Source organism: Eublepharis macularius, chromosome 12 (assembly GCF_028583425.1).
Source record: "Eublepharis macularius isolate TG4126 chromosome 12, MPM_Emac_v1.0, whole genome shotgun sequence".
NCBI lineage: Eukaryota > Metazoa > Chordata > Lepidosauria > Squamata > Eublepharidae > Eublepharis > Eublepharis macularius.
The window spans coordinates 61,880,194-61,898,635 of record NC_072801.1 but is presented as its reverse complement, the minus strand read 5'-3'; the positions used below and the strand labels follow the sequence as shown (position 1 = coordinate 61,898,635).

Sequence of the window (18,442 nt, the reverse complement as noted above, 5' to 3'; positions counted from 1 at the left end):
GCGCCTGCGCTGGTCATAGGCCTCGGTATAAGGAAGAGGGGGCGTTTACGGGTCGCGCATGTCCTCCCTGGGGGGAAGAAACATTTATTTAATTGACGGTATTTAAAGCCCGCCTTTTTTAGAAAGACTGTAAAGAAAATATTATGCGGCTGTGAAATGTTCCTTCGTGCAAAGTAGACCATAGAGTAGTAAACACTAGAGTGGTATTCAAGCTGAAATTGTCCTCTTTTATGGACGCTCTGGGGCCAAATCTCTCTCTAGTTAATTTTTTTTTTTTTTGCTTTTATTGGTAGTTGAACGGAAAACTGGATCAGTTGTAGACCGGAAATGTCCATAAAAACTACGGTAGTCTATGACTTCGTAGTCCGCCCCCCCCCCGGCCGACGTTTTAAACAAGTTTTACCGATCTCAGAGACAGGAATGAACTGCGCAAGCGCACCACGTGTTTGTGAAATGGGCTGAAGCCGAATCATGAGTGCGCCTGCGAAGAGGAAGCCCCGCCCCCGTGAACACTTAAGCAGTTGTCAAAACGAAAGACGAGTAGAGGCGTGCGCATGCGCAGTAGTGTCAATGTCAGTCCTCTGAAGGTTAGAGCTCATCGCTTTGCATGCTAGCTTTGCTTCCGCACTGCCACTGCTTTAAACTGGCTACAAAGGGGATTTGGAAGTTTATTTATTATTACAGCTGGAGAGGAAACAGCTGTTCAGATTAAATGTGTGGAGACGTCATGTAGGATGGCGATGTCTGATACATAAACATTATTTCAGCGAAGAGAGAATGTATCCGTGATTGACTTTTCACCCCATCCTACTGGCCCAGTTTAATTTGGGTTCAGTTCGCCTGAAGTTGTAGACTTGGTTCAATCGTGCAGAGTTACTCCGTTGGTCCAGGTGCTTATCACAAGCTGCCCTTCCAATGGTGGATTTTGGTCTCCTTCTGTTGGTTAAACCTTTAATAACCGTTCAGAAAAGACGCGCTCTTGGCACGTGCCAGCTCTGTCATGCTAGCAACATAAGGGGTCGGTTTGAAGAACAGTTGATTTTGCAACAGAAAGTGAACTTTACAGGTTACTACTTTTTTTTGGTATTGATTGATGATTTTTGAACTCTCCTAGAATGCTGTGTATGACACGGTTAGTCCTAGGGGCTGGGGTTACCGGGTTGCCATCCCGTGGCAAAGCCTCCCTAGCTGCTAAAATGGCACAGTACCGGAAGATGCGGAAACCAACAACACCACAGAACTGGACAGTAGATTATCGGGAGCGATACATCCCTTTTTCCAAGGAGCAGCTGGTTAATACTCTACTGAAGGTATAATTGTTGCTGCATTGAGGCTCCAAAAATTTCTGATTGCATTGTGCAAGCACCAAGTTTGGCATCCTCAGAATCTTGGCTTTTATTATTTTTATGTGTTTTGAACCCATAGTATTAGAAATATGCAAGTATTGCCTGGTTACGTCTTAAACGTTGGGAGGCAGGAGGACTGCGTAGGATTTCTGGTAGCTGGAATGATACCTCCATTTCCCTTCCTATAACTAGTGTATGCAAAACTAGTGATAAAAAGTAATTTAATCTCAACATATTTACTTTGCATAACTGATAGAGATCACATAATTCAGCTGCCCAGAACTTAATTTATTTTGCTGTAGATGACCAAGATTTGGGTCCAGTAGATTTCCAGGTTATTGGTCTTTAAGGTGCTACCAGACCTGAATCTTGCTCTTCTCCGGCCCATATGGCTACCCATCTGAAACTGTTTGCTGTAGAATAATCTTTTTCTGCCTTTAGCAAAGAGTGTACAGAGTACCATAACCACTCTCATCTTGAGGCAGCTACATTACAAGGCACAGTGCCACAAGAGCCAGTGTGGTGAAGTGATTACAGTGTTGGGCAAGCATCTGGATGGCCTGGGTTCAAATCCTCGCTCTGGATGCGGAAGCTTTCTGGGTGACATTTGGCCAGTCACTCTCCTTCCCTAATCTACCTCACAGGGTTGCTGTTGAGAAGGTAAAATGGCGGTGGGAAGAACAATGTTGTAAGTCGATGGTTGTTGTGGATTTTCCGGGCTGTATCGCTGTGGTCTTGGCATTGTAGTTCCTGATGTTTTGCCAGCAGCTGTGACTGGCATCTTCAGAGGTGTAGCAGCGAAAGTCCGGAAAATCCACAACAACCATTGTTCTCCAGCCGTGAAAGCCTTCGATAATATAATGTTGTAAGTCGCTTGGGGTCCCCTCTGGGAAGAAAAGCAGGGTATACATATCTAAGAGATATTTAAGAGAAATATATCTCATATCTAAGAGAAATAACTACAGCAAGGTGCTGTAGAGCATACAGAGTGATAAGGTTAGCCGCAGAGGTGAGGGAAGAGCTCAGATACTGAAGGACTGTAGCTCAAGAGCACATAGATTGCATGAAGAAGGTTCCAGGTTCAATTATTAGAACCTCCAATTAAAGGATCTCATGTCACAAGTGCTAGGGAGGGACCAAGAGTTTTGCCCACATCCTAGAGTGCCCCATCAACATCACTCTGGTGACGTGATATTACCTCCAGGTATCTGACAGAAGTGACATTGCACCACAGATGTGGTGCCATTTTGAAAAAAAAATCTCCCAGTAACTCTCAGTAGGTCAGTGGGCAATGAACCGGGCAAGCAGACTGTTTCTCTAATGGCAAGGGACCTTTTCTTGGGGTGGGTGGGATTTTTTTCAGAAAAAACTGAAATGTATGCAATATTCAATTTCTTACCAAACGGAAGCTACTTTTGTTGCTTTCACAACATAAAATGTATTATTTACAACATGATTAACATTTAAATTTGTATTTTGGCATGTTTATAAAAAGTATAAATTCCTTAATTTTCTGTAATCCAAATTGCAGATATGTCCAATATAGTGAGAGAAAGCTGCAAACTACTTCTCCCTATGCTGCCTTAGCATATATGTATTAGATTTTGCTGTTGAAAAGGTAGGGAAAAAATAAAACCTACACATTGGCTTGTAAATATAAAGAAACGTGTAATTTGGGCACAGTCTTGACAGGATTAGCAGCATATTTGGATATTAAGTGAAACTTTATTACACTAAACTCTTCACTAGTATATTATCATTGTACACCTTATAACAAATTAACTGTAGACAAAATTCATCATATATAAACATATCCCTAAAAATATGTTGTATGTCTACTTTATACACAGGGATGATTTCTAATGCTGTAGATGGTTTTACATAAATATCTAGCTACACATTTTAAGTAAGTAAAACATTGTATTTAAAAAGTTTTTCACTTATTCCAAATGAGAAAATGTTTCATTGGAGGTTTTGTTTTCTGTACTGCTCCCCCAAAACTCCTCCATAACATTTCTGGTCTTTTCTCCCTTGGCTTTAAGGAGGGCGGATGATAGATATCTTGGTACAGAACAAAAGGAGGGAGAAGGATTGTAAAGGGAATTAAGAATTGCTTGCTGTCCAGGATTGCATTGTACAGTTCAGGAATTATATTGCTCTGTTTTGATTATGCTGCATTTTATAAATTATTGGAACTGGAAACATATTTTCCTTTCATGTAGAAGTGGATTATGACAGGATGGCATCCAGTACCTATGAGCAACCCATTCATATTAAAAAGATGGTACTGCTTTGTCAATTGGAGACGTAAGGAGGAGTACAGTGTGGTCATCTAAGCCCAGAGAGCACCACTTTTAGAAGATGGGTCAGGGGTCACCCACTGAATCTTCCCAAAATAATTTTGCTGACAAGCAGACAGGCATAGCTGGTGGCACTTTGTGAATCTCTAACGATTTGAAAAAGTATCAGTGTTGAGCATTCTGAGAGACTGTTGCAACAGGAGTGAATATGTAAGAATGCAATTAAAGATACAGCCGTACACTTTCCTGCCTACTTGAAATATGTAGCAAACAGATGTCTTTTTATTTCTGTCCAGGACTCCTTTCTTTCAGAATTGGCAACCCAGCTATAGTAAAGAGTAGAAAGGTGGAGAGACTTTTAAGTAAGAACTAGAAGCTTGAAATGTGAGTTTATGAGATGTATATTTCTGCTTTGTCTTCCTTTGTGGGAGGTGCAGAATACGCAGCAACAAATTATGGGAAAACACATTTCTATGGGTAACAACATTTCAGCCTCACTCATTTATGTTCATAGATCCAGAGGAGTTAGCCATGTTAGTCTGTAGTAGCAAAATCAAAAAGAGTCCAGTAGCACCTTTAAGACTAACCAATTTTATTGTAGCATAAGCTTTCGAGAATCACAGTTCTCTTCATCAGATGCATGGAGGGCCAAAAGAAACTGGTCAGATATAGAGGAGGAGAGGGGAGGGCGGAGTAGATGCAAACAACTCCTTCTGATATGGAGATGCAAACAGCTCCTTCTGATATGGAGATCAGTTTGCTTCTGTAAAGGTTCAGAGGAGTTAGCCGTGTTAGTCTGTAGTAGCAAAATCAAAAAGAGTCCAGTAGCACCTCCAAGACCAACCAATTCCACTGCAGCACAAGCCCTCGAGAATCACAGGCCTCCCCGCCAGATGCTTCTGACGAAGAGAACTGTGATCCCCGAAAGCCCACGCCAGGTGCCACTGGACTCCCCTTGATCTCGCTTCTGTAAAGGAAATCAGTTACCTGTGATAATGAGATAACCATTCATAGTCCCTATTCAGTCCCAGCTTGACAGAGTCAAATTTACATATGAATTCCAGTTCAGCAGCTTCCAGTTGGATTTTGTTTTTGAAAGGTTTCTGTTGAACTACAGTGTCCAGGACATTCCATCAAAGACTTAAAGTATTTCAAGTCACTTGGATTACTAGGGAAGTTGGGGTGACTGACTCTTTATGTCTCTAACGCAGGACTTGGTAGCCTTATCACACAATAGTGGCCATCACTCCAATAGAGAGTAAGACAAGTCACATGTATGGCAGAATGGAAGACTATGAAAGATCACCATTCACACATGTGATTGGGAAAGGAAGAATTTTCAGTGACAGAAAGTATCCTGTCTCTGCAAGCTTTTTTACTAGTGTATATTCTGTGTGCTTGTGTTTTAATCAAGAGTGTGTGTGGATGTGTAACACACATACAAACCCTAAAATGATATCAGTCCTCTCTGGGGCTAATATAAAAAATGCAAAGTGAAGGAGAGAGACAATGCAGAGACAATGCAAGGCCATCCATGCACTGCTTCAGAGGTAGTGATTTCTGGGTGCTAAGTGTAGTGTCTTTTTATAAACAGCTGTACTTCAACACAGTACAAGAGATTCCTTGATGGACAGATCACTTGCTTCTGACTCATTTCTGCCTTGTTTTCCTTCCCCAGGAGTTCCACTCCTCCAGCCACACAGAGAGAGTCTCATTCCTGGCATTTGTCTCTCAAGTGGACGCCTCCCTTCTGTACCACTACCACTCTGTCCTTGAGCAACTAAAGGTAATGACACTCACAAACCCTTGTCCTGGTTTTGGCTGGATTGGCCATTTAGTGCTGGAAAGGAGTGGTTTGTGTTGAACGTGGGGGATGGGGCATTGTGGTCAGCATTAATATCAATAATGGCATTCATCCTGCTGCTTATTTGTCCCCCTCCCCTTCCTCAGGGTCTCTATGAACCTATCAACCCCGACCAGGATACGCTGCAAGAGACCTCTTTGACGGATGCCGAACGGTTAACAAAAGAAAAGGATGTTTTGGGGAAGTTGGAACCATTGCTGGACCAGGCGAATTTCAACAGTCTGTCAGAGGATACACTGGCATATGCCCTGGCGGTCAACCACCCTTATGATGAAGTCCAGGTGCTGCCTTCGCTGGGGAGGGTCACACCTTTTTGCTCACTGCAACCTATTAGGATTAATGTGAATAAAGCCAAAAGGACCTATTTCTGAATGCAGGCCCAGGACCCCAAGCACTTGAGACTTTGATGACCTTGCCAGTGGGTGGGTATGGGATGCCATTTGTGCCTAGTTGATATGAGTAGTAGCAGAATGAGAGTGGAATTTATGTTCCAAAATGTGATTCTCCACTTAGAGCCTGAAGTGGTGCGTACAGCCCATGCTGCTCCTTCAAGTCTCTGTCTCATTCTCCTGCCTCTGTGAACCGGGGCTTAGAGGCAGTTGGACCTTATTTGCAAAGCAGTTGTATGTTTATTCCAGGCTTGACTTGCTTTCTGCAGGTGTCTGTGAATCTCGATCAGTACGAGTACATACAGTTCTGGGCTCTCGGCCAACGCATAGGCCCACTGCGTGTGATGACGACCCTTCAGGCCCAGAGGGGCTTTTTTGGCACATCTCCTCGGATTCCTGCAGACAGGCAAGAGAAAAAAAAAACCTGTCTCCCTCTCAGCTGAGACTTTGTGGGTATACCCAAGGGATCATAGAATGTGGATTGCTGTGCTATGATTGGATCACTATGCTTGTGCTTGTAACTGTGTCACTGACAGGTGTGCTGCGTTGGGCACACAGGTTTCCTGTGAAGATTGCCAAGATAGTATGTGTGGCAGTGTCACTGGAACTCTCCTTCAGGCTGGATGTTCACCACCATTCCTACTGTCTTGGTAAAAGAGGGGGGGGGGCAAGAAAAAGATGATGGGAAGTCCAGCCTGCACATTATAGCAGACTTAAGGTGAAATGGAGGAGATGTTATGCAGACTTAATTATACGAAAGGACACTTGGTACAAGTGTACAAAAGATTATGGGTTGCAATAAAGGCTATCAGGACACAGAAACTATGGCAGCTCTTCTTCAGAAAATATAAAGGCTAGCAACCAGGAGGAAGATTCAGCCTGCAGAACATAAAAGCTTGTTTCTTTGCTATTTTGTCACATTTTAGTTGCTGCTTATAAAGTTACTATCTTTACCATTGCCTTTCGGTTCATAAAACTTGGAATTTCTGTTGGTGGAAAATTAATTTTGTTTGCTTAGGTTGAGCGGGGAGTTAATAGATCTGAGGCTTTTGGAGTCGTAAGTTTTAAGAGGAGAATGATTTCTTGTTGTAGAATGCTGGATTTTCAAACTGGATGGGGTGATGAGTCCTTAACTATATTGTGTTCTTAACCTTGGATGGTGGGTAACACGTTTTATTTGCTCTGTCTGACGTTACTATGGCATTTCTTCTGCTCACCTGGTAGGCATTATTTCAAGAGGGTGGTGGTGGCTGCCCGGACCAAGAATGCACACCTGGTGCTGAAGTGCTTTAAAGACATCCCACTGGAGGGCTTGGAGCAGCTCCTGCCGGCCGTCAGAGTCCGCACGTCCATCTTATACAGGGCCCTCCTCAACAGCATGCTGATAGTGAGCGGTTTGGCCGTCTTTGTCAATGTGGGCATGGTGGTCCTTACCGACCTCAAGATCGGCACCGCCTCCCTGCTGCTGTTCTTTGCTGCCTTTATGGCTTTCCGGGCTTGGAAGGTACGTGTGCCGCTGCTGTTTGCAGAAGCCAGTAAAATGCAATGCTAATCAGAGCCTCATAGCACAACCAGCCGGTGTCTGAAAGTGATCCCCAGTTCTCTTCCCTTTGGGAATGTGGCCCTGCTCTTTAGGACATGCCAGAAACGAAGTCCCAAATGAGGAAGGCTAATGTATGACTGGATAACGGCACAACATCAAGAGCTCACCGCAATACCGTAAATGAGAGCTACTACAGTGTAGCTACTCAGCTACAAACACCATTCGCTAAGTCAACTTTAGGCAAGTTGTTAGTGCCCTCCCCCCTGGTTTGGGTTAACCAGTACTGACATTCTGTACAGGGCTGTCATTTGGCTTACCAGACATTCTAGTGCATGGTATAAATGCTGATAATTAAGATGGAAAGAGCTTTCATTATGAGGTTTGTTTAAAAATAGCCTTCTGCATCTTTATGCATGCTTCTGTAGAGATCCCTTGATAGTATGGTATGTTGAATTGACTTCTTTTCCTCATCTGTCTGTTTGACTGACATTCTCCACCTGTTATCTACCCTGGCCCTTTGTCGCATGCATTGTGTGACATCATGGCATTCCCTGCAGGGTAGCAGGGTAACAAAGCACATCTTTGTACGAGTCTTTTTCTTTAGTATTTGCCGGCTTTGTGTGGCTTGTGGCTTTTTCCAAGTTCTGTCAGGTGGATTATATTGTCTGGAAGTGGAGAGGACAGCAGAGAAAAAGTGTCTGCCAGCTGGAGCTGTACAAATTTGAGTAGGCTTGGGGCAGCTTCACACAATACAAAGTCCCCGTGGGAGTTCTGCACCTTCCGGTCACATGTGGGCCTGATTCCAATTGTGACGGTGGCTCATGGATAGAAGTGGCTTCAGCCCCTTTTCCCAGTGCTGTTTGCATCAGTGGGGAAACCGTCATTACATGAGTTTCCCACTGGAGCAAACAGCGACTTCCTGGGACTGTTTCAGGACAGGAAAATGGGGATGGGGGTGGAGAGGCTAAAGCTGCTTCTACCAACAGGCACAGTCAGAACCAGGCCCGTGTGTATCTCGGGAGCAAAAACTCCTGCTCCATGGTTGATGAAGACTCCATGTGATGGTCACAAGGTTTAATCCTCACTGCATGGCATCTGCAAGTACACCCTTTTCACTTTTGTCCATATGTTAGCTTTCTTCAAAGGAATAAATGATACAATGCAGCACTTGGGGATCCCATGGCAAAACCTGTTGGGTGCAGTGTGCCTTTCTGTGTGGAGCACACAGCACTGCACTCCACTTCTCACCAGTTTTTGCGCTGTTCAAGTCCTCCTTTGACATATTAAGATTGTACTGTCCAGTATTTAATTTTCTAGCAAATGCTCTTAACCGTGCTTTCTCTCACAATTTTATCCTATGCTTCTTCCTGCAAGCTTGGGGAAGTGTACATGGCTTTCTCCTCCATTTTATTCTCACAACCGTATAGGGTTGCCAACTCTGAGCTGGAAAATTCCTGGAGATTTGAGGGTGGAGATTGGGGTTTGGAGAGGGGAGGAACCTCAGTGGCCATAAAATCCACCTTCCAAAGCAACCATTTCCTCCAGGGGAACTGATCTTTGTTAGTTGGAGATCTTGTGATTCTGAGAGATTGCCAGGTCTCACCCTAAAACTCTGTGAGGTAGTCTAGCCTGAAATAGAGTAACTGGATGAGTATCATTCAATAAGTTTACGAGCTAATGTGAATATGAATCAGAGTCTGCCTGATTCTAATTTGCTTCTCTAACATTGCATTCGGCTGGCTTTCTCTCCAGATTACCTCTACTCCATTTCTACCAGTGATCCAGGAGGTCTGAACTCTACCACTTTTATTCTAACCCACTAGTTAGAGAATGTCTTTTACACCCTTGCTCACTTGCTCCCTTTCCAGAGACCTGGCTTTCTAAGCACAGCTTTGAATTGTTTTTCCCATCTTTTTCAAGGTCTTTGGCCAGCGGAGGAACGTTCATGCCCTTGAGCTGGTGCATATGCTGTATTACCGCAGTACGTCCAACAACTCAGAACTGCTAGGCTCTCTTATTCTGCGGGCCCAAGAAGAACATGCAAAGGAGGTCATCTTGGCATACAGCTTCCTTAAGCAGCAGCACCACTTGAAGGAGGATGCAGGTTATTGTCTATTTTTTTTCCCAGATGGGGTGGAGGGTCTGAAGAAGTAAACAGAGGGCTCTCACCTGTCTTTCTCTGTCTCCAGACTTCAAACCTGTTGAACACCTGCAGCAAGATGTGCAGGAGTGGTTACATCTCCGCTCTGGGCTGGACATAACCTTCTGTGCTGAACGTGCCTGCAAGCATCTGAAGGAGTTGGGAGTGCAAGGTTGCAGGCCCCCCCATGGTTAAGATCAACCCTATGACTGGTTGGGAAACCCTTAAAATTATTTTAGACGGCACTTTTGGTTCGAAAAGGTGAGCACTCTTGAGAAGTCCCTATTACTAAGCATACCAAGCTTACAACGCATGAGTATTGGAAGATTTGTTTTTTTCCAAGGCATTATGGAAAAGGTGTCCCAAGGTGTGCTGTTGATGCTGCATGGGTACCCATGTTTTTTTTAACTGTTGTTCTTCTGTGGATGCATATATTGTAAGGCAAAGCATAAACACACCATGGGGTATACATTTCAGTTGGTGTACATCATAGCGAAGAGGCCAACTTGTATCTCAAACACTGTTATTTGGTGGGAGGTGGGAAGGAACTGCTTTTAAAATTTCCCAACTCTTTTTTTTTCTTTTAATGCAAAGCACTTCTATGGTATACTGCTTTTTTTCCTTTCTCTGAGGAATGAGCGGTTTCTTACAGGGCTGTTTACATTGAAATGAGAGTGGCACAAAGCAATGAATCTCTTGCATTTAGTGCAAGATGGGCTTTAAAACATCCCTTGCTCTCCTGTTGGGAACAGGGTTTTTTCCCCTCTTAGTAATTTCTGAAGCACTTTGAAATGCTTGGTGGTACACTTGTGCTTTGCCTGAAAGACTGTACTGCACAATAGATTCCTCTTTGTTCTCATTTTGAAGAGAAAAGAGAGTCTGAAAGACAAAGTGTGTGGTCTTGGTTAAATCAATAAGTTCAGGCAACGCTTCAAGTTGTGAAAGAGATGCTGTGCATGGCCCAGAGATGCTTTTTTCCATATTATTGCTTCACCTATTCCAGGGATAGGCCTCCTGTAGTGGAAAGCAGGTTCCAAGACGGAACCTTGAAATGAAAAATTTAAGTCCCAGTGGAGATCTGAATTCTGCCCTCCTGCATGCAAGTCCCAATAATCATGGTTTATGTGCCGAATGTTCCAGATTCAGACCCTGGCATGTCCAGCTGAAAGAAGTTCAAGAGAAGCAGGAATTGGGAGACCCTTCTCTAGCTGTGACCTTGAAGAGCCACTGCTGGTATAGACAATACTAAGTTTAAATGGACCAATGGTGTGGCTCTGTCTAGGACAGCATCATACATTTGTCCACTGGCCCATACTTTTTATCCTGTCTTCCTACAATTGAGCTAGCACTTTACAGTGGTTATTTGATATTCCAGAAATCTGCAGATGTGTCAAGAGGAGTTTGGGGGAGCAAGGCGGATGATTGATGATAGGTTTAAAATAAGATGGGCATATTTATCCACTTGCTGCACGTAGTATGTGTGTATATAGTGACATCAAGTCGCAGCTGACTTATGGGGACCCCTGCTGGGGTTTTCAAGGCAAGAGACTAACAGACGTGGTTTGCTATTGCTTTGCCACTACATAGCGACCCTAGTCTCCCTTGGTGGTCTCCCATCCAAGCACTAACTGGTGTTGAGTCAACTTCTGAGATCTGATATGATTGCCCTAGTCCAGGCCATCAAGGTCAGGGTGCTGCACATAAAAATCTTTCCAATTTGACTCTTAAGGAAGCTACCTCTGCAAATGACTTTCCTTTTCTGCCTCACTGGAGTGAAGATGTTGTTATTTTGCTCCTGGCACATGTAAGATAAAGTAGCCCTTTTGTTCCCGTGAATATAATGTTTGCTGCTGGCTGCGTGAAACAGAAATCCTGGGGCCCTGGCAGTTTCCCAAGAGCTGCATGGCTGCCTTTGCCCTCTCCCCTCAAGGGACAAGAAAAGCAGCATTTGGTATAATTGGTTTTCATTACATGGGGTCTCCTAAAAGGGAGTTGTCTAGGAAATCCTCCAATGGAGAAATGAATGTGATGTAAAGCTGAGTCAAGCAAAAGCTGTTTGTAATTATAACAGTTTTCTCTTTCCAGCGAGTTTGCAGCAAACCCCAAAAAGAAACCTTGTAGCACTTTAAACACTAACAAAATTCTGGAAGTGTTTGTGGGCTGGAGCCTGTTTTGTCAGATGCAGGAAGTGAAATCTGTCAGAACAAATATATACACAACACAGGGAAAATAGGGAAATATGAAGAATGGCATAAAAGGCTACAAAATACAGGAGGTATAGCTTGCACTGTTTTGTCAATTTAACGCTCACAGAGGCTAAGAAAGCTGTTGGATATGTTTTAAGCTCTGGTTAATGCACCTGAACCTGTTTAATTCTTATGCTTTTGTACAATATGTCCACTCAAGGTTATCAATCACTGATTGGTGTGTGTAGTGGTAGGAAGGGACAGACAGCGCTGTGCAACTTTCCAGAAGCATGGACCTGTTTTTAAGAGAAGAGACTGTTTTTTTTATGTCCATAGTCCAGGCCGAGTCTTAAAATATTGCTGATTGCCCTTTTCTAAATCTGTAGGAAATCATGCTGGCTTGAGGAAGTGCGTGAACTGTATCTTCAGTATAATAAAGGATTTCCTCACATCCAAAGACTCTCTCTCTCCTACCTTCGCAAATTGTCACTTGGTGTTTTTTTATTTAAGTATAAAACATCAGAACAACATCAGAAAAGAGAAAGAAAAGGGAAAAAAGAAAAAAAATACAATTATATTATAATGCTATATAGTGTGGTATGGTGGAAAGTGCCCTCAAGTCAGAGTTCACTTATGGCACCCTCTGATGGGGGTTTCATGGCAAGAGGCTAACAGAAGTGGTTTGCCATTGTCTGCCTTTGCAACCCTGGCCTTCATTGGAGGTCTCCCATCCAATTGTTAACCAAAGCCCACCTGCTTAACTTCTGAGCTCTGACAAGATCAGGCTCACCTGGGCTATCCCAGACAGGTTATATAGTATAATAGCTATAATTGTGATAAATTCTAGTTAGTACCTTACCAAGCTTCATTTAATATTAATTAAATAGTAATTTCTTAACATTTGGTATTAAACTTAATCATCAACTGCCCCATATGATATCCAACAAGCACATTAATCTTTTTAGGCAATAATTTGAAATAAAATTATACAACAATGATAATAAGAAATAACTGTTATAAAAAAGTAAATATTGCACTGGTTAGCCACACAGCAACTTTGTTAGAATGGGGCTCAACAGATATCTGAGGTCGCCCAGCTCATTTGCTAGAGAGTCATTGGCTGAGGATGCAAAGAGCTGCAAATGCGTCCCTTATCCCTAATACTGCCTGGGCCTAGTTCCATTATCACAGCCACCCTGCCATTCGTGCTGTTCTTGGTGACAGGGGGAGCAGGGAATGGCTGTCTATGCAATGTTTCTCAAACTTGGAAGGTCCTGCAGGGGATGCCCAAATCCTTTGTAAGAGCACAAGGCAAGGCCTCATTGTGGCACATGCCTAATCCGAAAATGCCCCCCTTTCATTTTTCTAGTAATGGGAGTAAAGCCAGTCCACTTCAGAGGAAAGGGACAGGATCAGCTTCCCCCTCTTTCAAAGAGTAGGTGCTCTTAGGTCAGCCACCAATAGCAATCCACTTCCCTGGGGAGCACTGGCTGGAAAGCACACTCGTGGGTTGCCAGGGTCCAGTAGCTCAGCCCTCTGCCTGGCTGGATGACACTGAAGAGATATAGTCCTTATGCAGCGGTCAAAGTTACTTCTGGTAAAAAACTGAGCTGGTTTTCACTCTCATTTTGCAATCCAAAAGGGTTCACCATAGGCAAAGGGGACTACACTCAGCATCCATGGACTTTAATAGCCAGTGGCAGTTTTTAGTTGAATAGCAGAAATCTAGGTTTTGTATGATGCTGTTTCTCCCCACTTTCTTGCAAACAGCTGTGAACATTTTTCCAGGCCCCTTCACAGCTGTTAAGTCAGCTTCTCCCTAGAAATTATTAACCAGTAAGGAAGTCTCTCGCTGGTACAAAGTGCCTTTCAATCAAGGGGGGGAGAGTGGTTAAAACTTGAATCAGGGCCTTCTGAGTTGTTGAATCAACTGTCCTCTGAGATCTGATCTTGCAGACCATTTGCAGAAGATAAAAACATTTTTCTTAAACTTGTTTTTACAGCATAGCAGGGGATAAGGATCCCAGCAGCTTACTATGCATTATGTTTTCCTTGTGTTGTCCCCAGGTCCTCATAGTCAGATGCTGCTGCAAATTCCATGCTGGAAACTTAATTCCAAGGCCTGCATAAGCCAAACTGAATCAGGGCCAGGGTTTTAACAGCCCCAGAGAACTACTCTGGGGAAAATTGCACGTAGCCCATCAGTACACACAGTTTCCCCAATGGGACAAATAGTGGCTCTCTGGTGTCATTTCAGGTTAGGGAAATGGCATGGTAGGGAAGGCTTAACCACCTGTGTACCATGGTCCCGATCCATTTTGCTCCCTGCATGCTTGGGCGTTGTTCCAGCACGGAACTCACAAGACAAGAACATAGGAGAATAAAAGCCTCCACCAGGCATAGGTGGCTTACGTATACTTTGAAACGGCTATCCAGTGAGTGGTGTATAGTTCTGAGGAAGAGAAGAACTTGGGGATCTACAGGGTTTTTTAAAAAAATAAAAATGAGTGTCCTTGGGCTACTAAAGTGTGAGAACCCCCACAAGCGCCATAGCTCCTAGTTCTACATTGTCTGTTGGCAAATTACTGAAAAAAGATTTTCATAAAAGTGTTCCTCTAGGGTTATGTCTTATCACCTCTGTGCTACGATGCTCTGGTGCTACCATGGGGTTTCCTTCTTCCTCTCCAGCTTCTAGCAATAGTTTATTTGGATTGTTTCATCTGGAATTAAAATTCCCACACTGGTTTAGTGCTCACACTTAGCATTACATAGATATCCTCCTTCTTTTTTTTACATAAACATGCAGAAAAAGAACGGGGAAGGATGGGGACTACCTTGTCCTGAGAAGTGCTGGCAGATCTCAAAAGAGCTCCTGTACCCTTAAGAGTGACAAAGAATAGAAATTTCTGGCAAGTGCATCATTCACTACAGCTTCTTTGGCTATTGCCCCCCCCCCTTTTCCCATGCAATGTAGAAATCTACAATAGAGACTCCCAGGGCAATCCTAATCCTCATTGTGAATACAAAAGAGTGTGTTAAGAAGTAATTAGTCTGCCTCTAGTGATCCCCAACCTATCTTTAGAGTGTTTCACAATCTTATATGAGGTGGGAAGTTATTCAAAGCTGTAGCAAATGGTACATTTCCTTCTGCAAAGTCACTCTGTAATGTCACAACATAATCCTGCTTTTTCCCTTTCTTCCCTACCCAGGTGGATGTAGAGCTGGCTCATCTAGATCAGGTTTCCCAGTCAACACGTAGTTTTTGGAGAGTATAAACGAGCTCTCTGCATTTTTTAAAGCAGTTGCTTCAGTCCAAACCACCTTTCTTGAAAAATGAACATTTTGTAAAACAATAGCAGTTGCTGGAAGGCAATGCTATTTAGTGAAGTGGGCACGGTTACAAAACGGCACAATAAATGTGTAAGCTCTGCATAATGTTACTCAAAAGCATCATTAAAGATAGGACAGCCATCTCTTGGAAGAAAGCCAGAAATTACAATTTCTGCCAAAAGGCTGGAGATAAATATTGAGTACCAGAATTATAATTAAAGAAACTAAAATAACAGCTAGGTAAGGTCAGAACTACGAGTCTTTAGTGGACCTTACTGATGGAAAACCACTTAGGATAGCAGGCATGGAACAGAATTGAGTATTTTTCTCCCTCAGGCATCTGTTTGTATAGTTCTAGACACCAATCTATATTTTATTGCCCCTTTTCCTCCAGAGGCAATATAGCAGAATTCTGGCTTTCGCTATTATTTTATCTTTCAAACAACCTTGTAAAGTAGATCAAAGAAGGTGACAACTCCACGGCCACCTAGTGAGTTTCATGGTTGGATGGGAATTTGAATCCAGGTCTTCCTGGTGTTAGGTCAACCATACGCACTTTCGGGAGGCTTTTTTAAACCATTTCAGAGAATCTTGCAGAGGACCTAAAATTCCAGACATTTTAGGATTTATCTTCTCTGTTCCTCCCTCAGTTTTCAGTACACTCAGGCCAACCATTTTGCTACTTCAACAAAAAGGGAAACCTTTACAGCCAGTAATGTGTCATCATTTGATATACCAGGCACAGAAAACAGGTTCATACAGTAACTTCTACTTTAGCTGAGCCACACTGAGAGAGACTGCTTTTCAATTTCTTGGATATATGTGTGAAAATGCACTCCCTCTCCCCCCTACCGCAAACACAGTCCTTAAACGTGACTCTTTGTACTTTACTGAAGGCTTCAGCTCCTGCATTCTACCGAAGCTCTTCAGCAAGCTCTTCAGAATCCTCTTCAAAAATCTCATAATCAACATAAAATGGCCTAGTTATTCCCCTTAGATCTATGACCCGTTCTTCAACCACCCTCTTTATGTGTTCTTTCTCTCTCTGTTTAAGCATTTCTGACAAAACAGAAGTGGAAAAATCTGTACAGAGTATATAGTTATTCATTTGTGTGGAGATTGCCCTCCGTGATAGCTTTGTCAGGCTGGACTGGGAAAACGGTTTTGCCAAAGGGCCACTCAAGACTGTCCACCAATGGTAGAAGGCATAGCAGATAGCCCCCAATGCTTCTTTCCCTGCCCATAGGACTAAGAGATTAATTTTGGGGCGGAAGCGTTGCCTAGTATCCTCAGTGCATGGCTCTTACTTTTTGCGTGATTATTTCTGTACCCTGGATGCTTCCAGTATTGCCGCCTTCTATATAGATACACTCCCAACATATCCATCCGTCAGAACCTCAATTTTTTAGGAGCTTGCATAAACAGATATCTGGCTGGGATGACTAACTGGACTTCTGGGAAGAGGAGGAGGATATTCAGATAGTTTCTGCCTGTGCCAGCCTCCTCCAGAAAGCTGTTTTGTGTGTCCCTGAATTTGGGGAGGGAGCACAAATGACTGCATGTGGTTTTAAGCTGGATTTTGAAAACGCTACCCTCTCTGGTATGTGACCCTTGCTGTAAATGTATCCACCTTATGGGTGTTCATTTCATGCTTTTGATGAAGTGAGCTGTGATTCAGGAAAACTTAGGCTGGAGTAAGTTTTGTTTATCTCAAAAGTGTCACTGGACTCCTGTTTTATTTTTTAAAGCAAAAAGCAGTCCTTACCAGTTCAACCAAAGGATGTGAACCACTACAGCATCATTGTCCAAACATGCCGTGACAAACAACAGCTGTCCACTATCAATCGAAATCAATCAGCTTTCACCTTTATCTGTTGCAATGCTACCCACGGTGTGTATATACACCTCAAACCCATTCCTTTCATGTCCTCCTCCTCTTCCACGTCCTAATTTGCAGCCAATTGCTTCTGCTCTCTCCTTTCCTCTATGCTTCACCACCACCTTGCAATTCTTCAACTACCCCCTCTCAGCAGCAGCTAAGCTCCAGTCCCTCTTTTCCCATCACTTAAAGACCCCAATTACATTATTTTGTTAAATCCTCCCCCTCCCTGCTCCAGCCAGCCTCTCTGGAAAAAGCAACCAATTTTGAAAGACCATTCTGTATATTTTTAATGGGGCTTTGTAACAGGGAGATCAGGGATTCGGGTCTTCCACTTCCAACCCTGCTACATAACCCTTTGCTCCTGCCACTTCCTTGGAAAAGAACAAATCGTAGCCCCACAGGAAATAGGAGAGTGAAGGCCTGTGGCAAGAAACCTGACTACAGAGACTGAACCCCTGAGATTGTTCTGTATCAATCCTCTCCTGCTTTATAAAGTCACAGGTGGCTTTGTTGGCATCAAAAAGTAGCGAGGCAGAGCGTAAAATCCAGGATGGAGCGCAAGCCTCAACGCTGGATGTTGTCCAGATACCATTTGGGCTGTTTCAAAGTCCCTTCATGACCCCCTTGAGTACTAGGAATGTGCCTGAATAGGCCACAGTTGGGCACCAGATGAATACCAGGTTCCTGCAAAATGTCTATTAAAGAATCACAGCCTGCCCCCTGGTGTTTCATGTGTGCTCCTTCACGTCTATTAATTCTGCTGAAGAAAAGTGGGACCTCTTTAGTGGCAAGACAATAGTTGATTTCAGGCTTGAGATTAATTCCCATGCATATCAGAAGATGATCGATGAGTGCCCTCAATAAACCTCTTCTTATATTGAAACAGGGAGTACACAGTTAGGGGTAGAAGGAGATTAAAACTAGTTCACTTTTTCCTGTGTGCAGGGAATTAAGGATGTGAGAACTGAATAATAAGAATATGGAGTTGGCAGGAAAACCAACAGTGATTCTAAAGAAAAGATGTTCGTAGGTTACAAGGTGCTGTGGATTTGGTATAGCCTGTGTGCTTGCTTATGCACTCTGATCTGCTCAGCATTTGTAAATAAACGGGTTACCAGCCTAAATATTCAGTGGACCAAAGGAAGGCTCTCCAGAACTTCCCTTTACTGTCCTTGAAGACAACTCAGAAACTTCAGCAGGTAAAGAATGCCGTGGCTCGATTACCATTAGTAGAAGCTGGGCAAGGTGACTATATTGCGCCTATTCAACAGTCATTCTATTGAGTTAATTTTGGGATTCAGTTCAAGGTACTAGTTATTACCTATAAAGGTCTTGATAGCCTGGGATCCACACAATTACCAGGACATTCCATTCCATCAAAGACTTAAAAGGTCACTGTAGTTCAACAGAAACCTTTCAAAAACAAAATCCAACGGGAAGCTGCTGAATTGGAATTCATATG

At 43.3% G+C, this 18,442-nt stretch overlaps 1 protein-coding gene across 3 annotated transcripts; it reads left to right on the top strand.

The window, feature by feature from the left end:
- Positions 1–553: 553 nt before the first annotated feature.
- TMEM143 (transmembrane protein 143) lies at positions 554–12,207 on the top strand. 3 transcript variants are annotated; one of them, XR_008597930.1, is made up of 9 exons: positions 554–587; positions 1,115–1,310; positions 5,325–5,432; positions 5,597–5,791; positions 6,169–6,305; positions 7,124–7,403; positions 9,363–9,546; positions 9,632–9,843; positions 12,155–12,184. XR_008597930.1 is itself a non-coding variant. In XM_054992257.1 (8 exons), the coding sequence occupies exons 2-8, from the start codon at positions 1,116–1,118 to the stop codon at positions 9,775–9,777; spliced, it is 1,245 nt and encodes a 414-aa protein (XP_054848232.1). In that variant the 5' UTR covers positions 554–587; position 1,115; the 3' UTR covers positions 9,778–12,207. The 3 variants fall into 3 exon arrangements, 2 of the variants coding, with proteins under 2 accessions (XP_054848232.1, XP_054848233.1); XM_054992257.1 differs by having other exon boundaries at positions 9,632–12,207; XM_054992258.1 differs by lacking the exon at positions 554–587 and having other exon boundaries at positions 1,086–1,310; positions 9,632–12,207.
- Positions 12,208–18,442: the final 6,235 nt, after the last annotated feature.

Excerpts from the sequence above, each read along its gene's own strand:
- TMEM143 (XM_054992257.1), top strand. The coding sequence starts at position 1,116 with ATGCTGTGTATGACACGGTTAGTCCTAGGGGCTGGGGTTACCGGGTTG. Across the intron at positions 5,433-5,596 it reads CTGTCCTTGAGCAACTAAAG|GGTCTCTATGAACCTATCAA; the intron begins GTAATGACACTC and ends CCCCTTCCTCAG. Across the intron at positions 9,547-9,631 it reads CCACTTGAAGGAGGATGCAG|ACTTCAAACCTGTTGAACAC; the intron begins GTTATTGTCTAT and ends CTCTGTCTCCAG.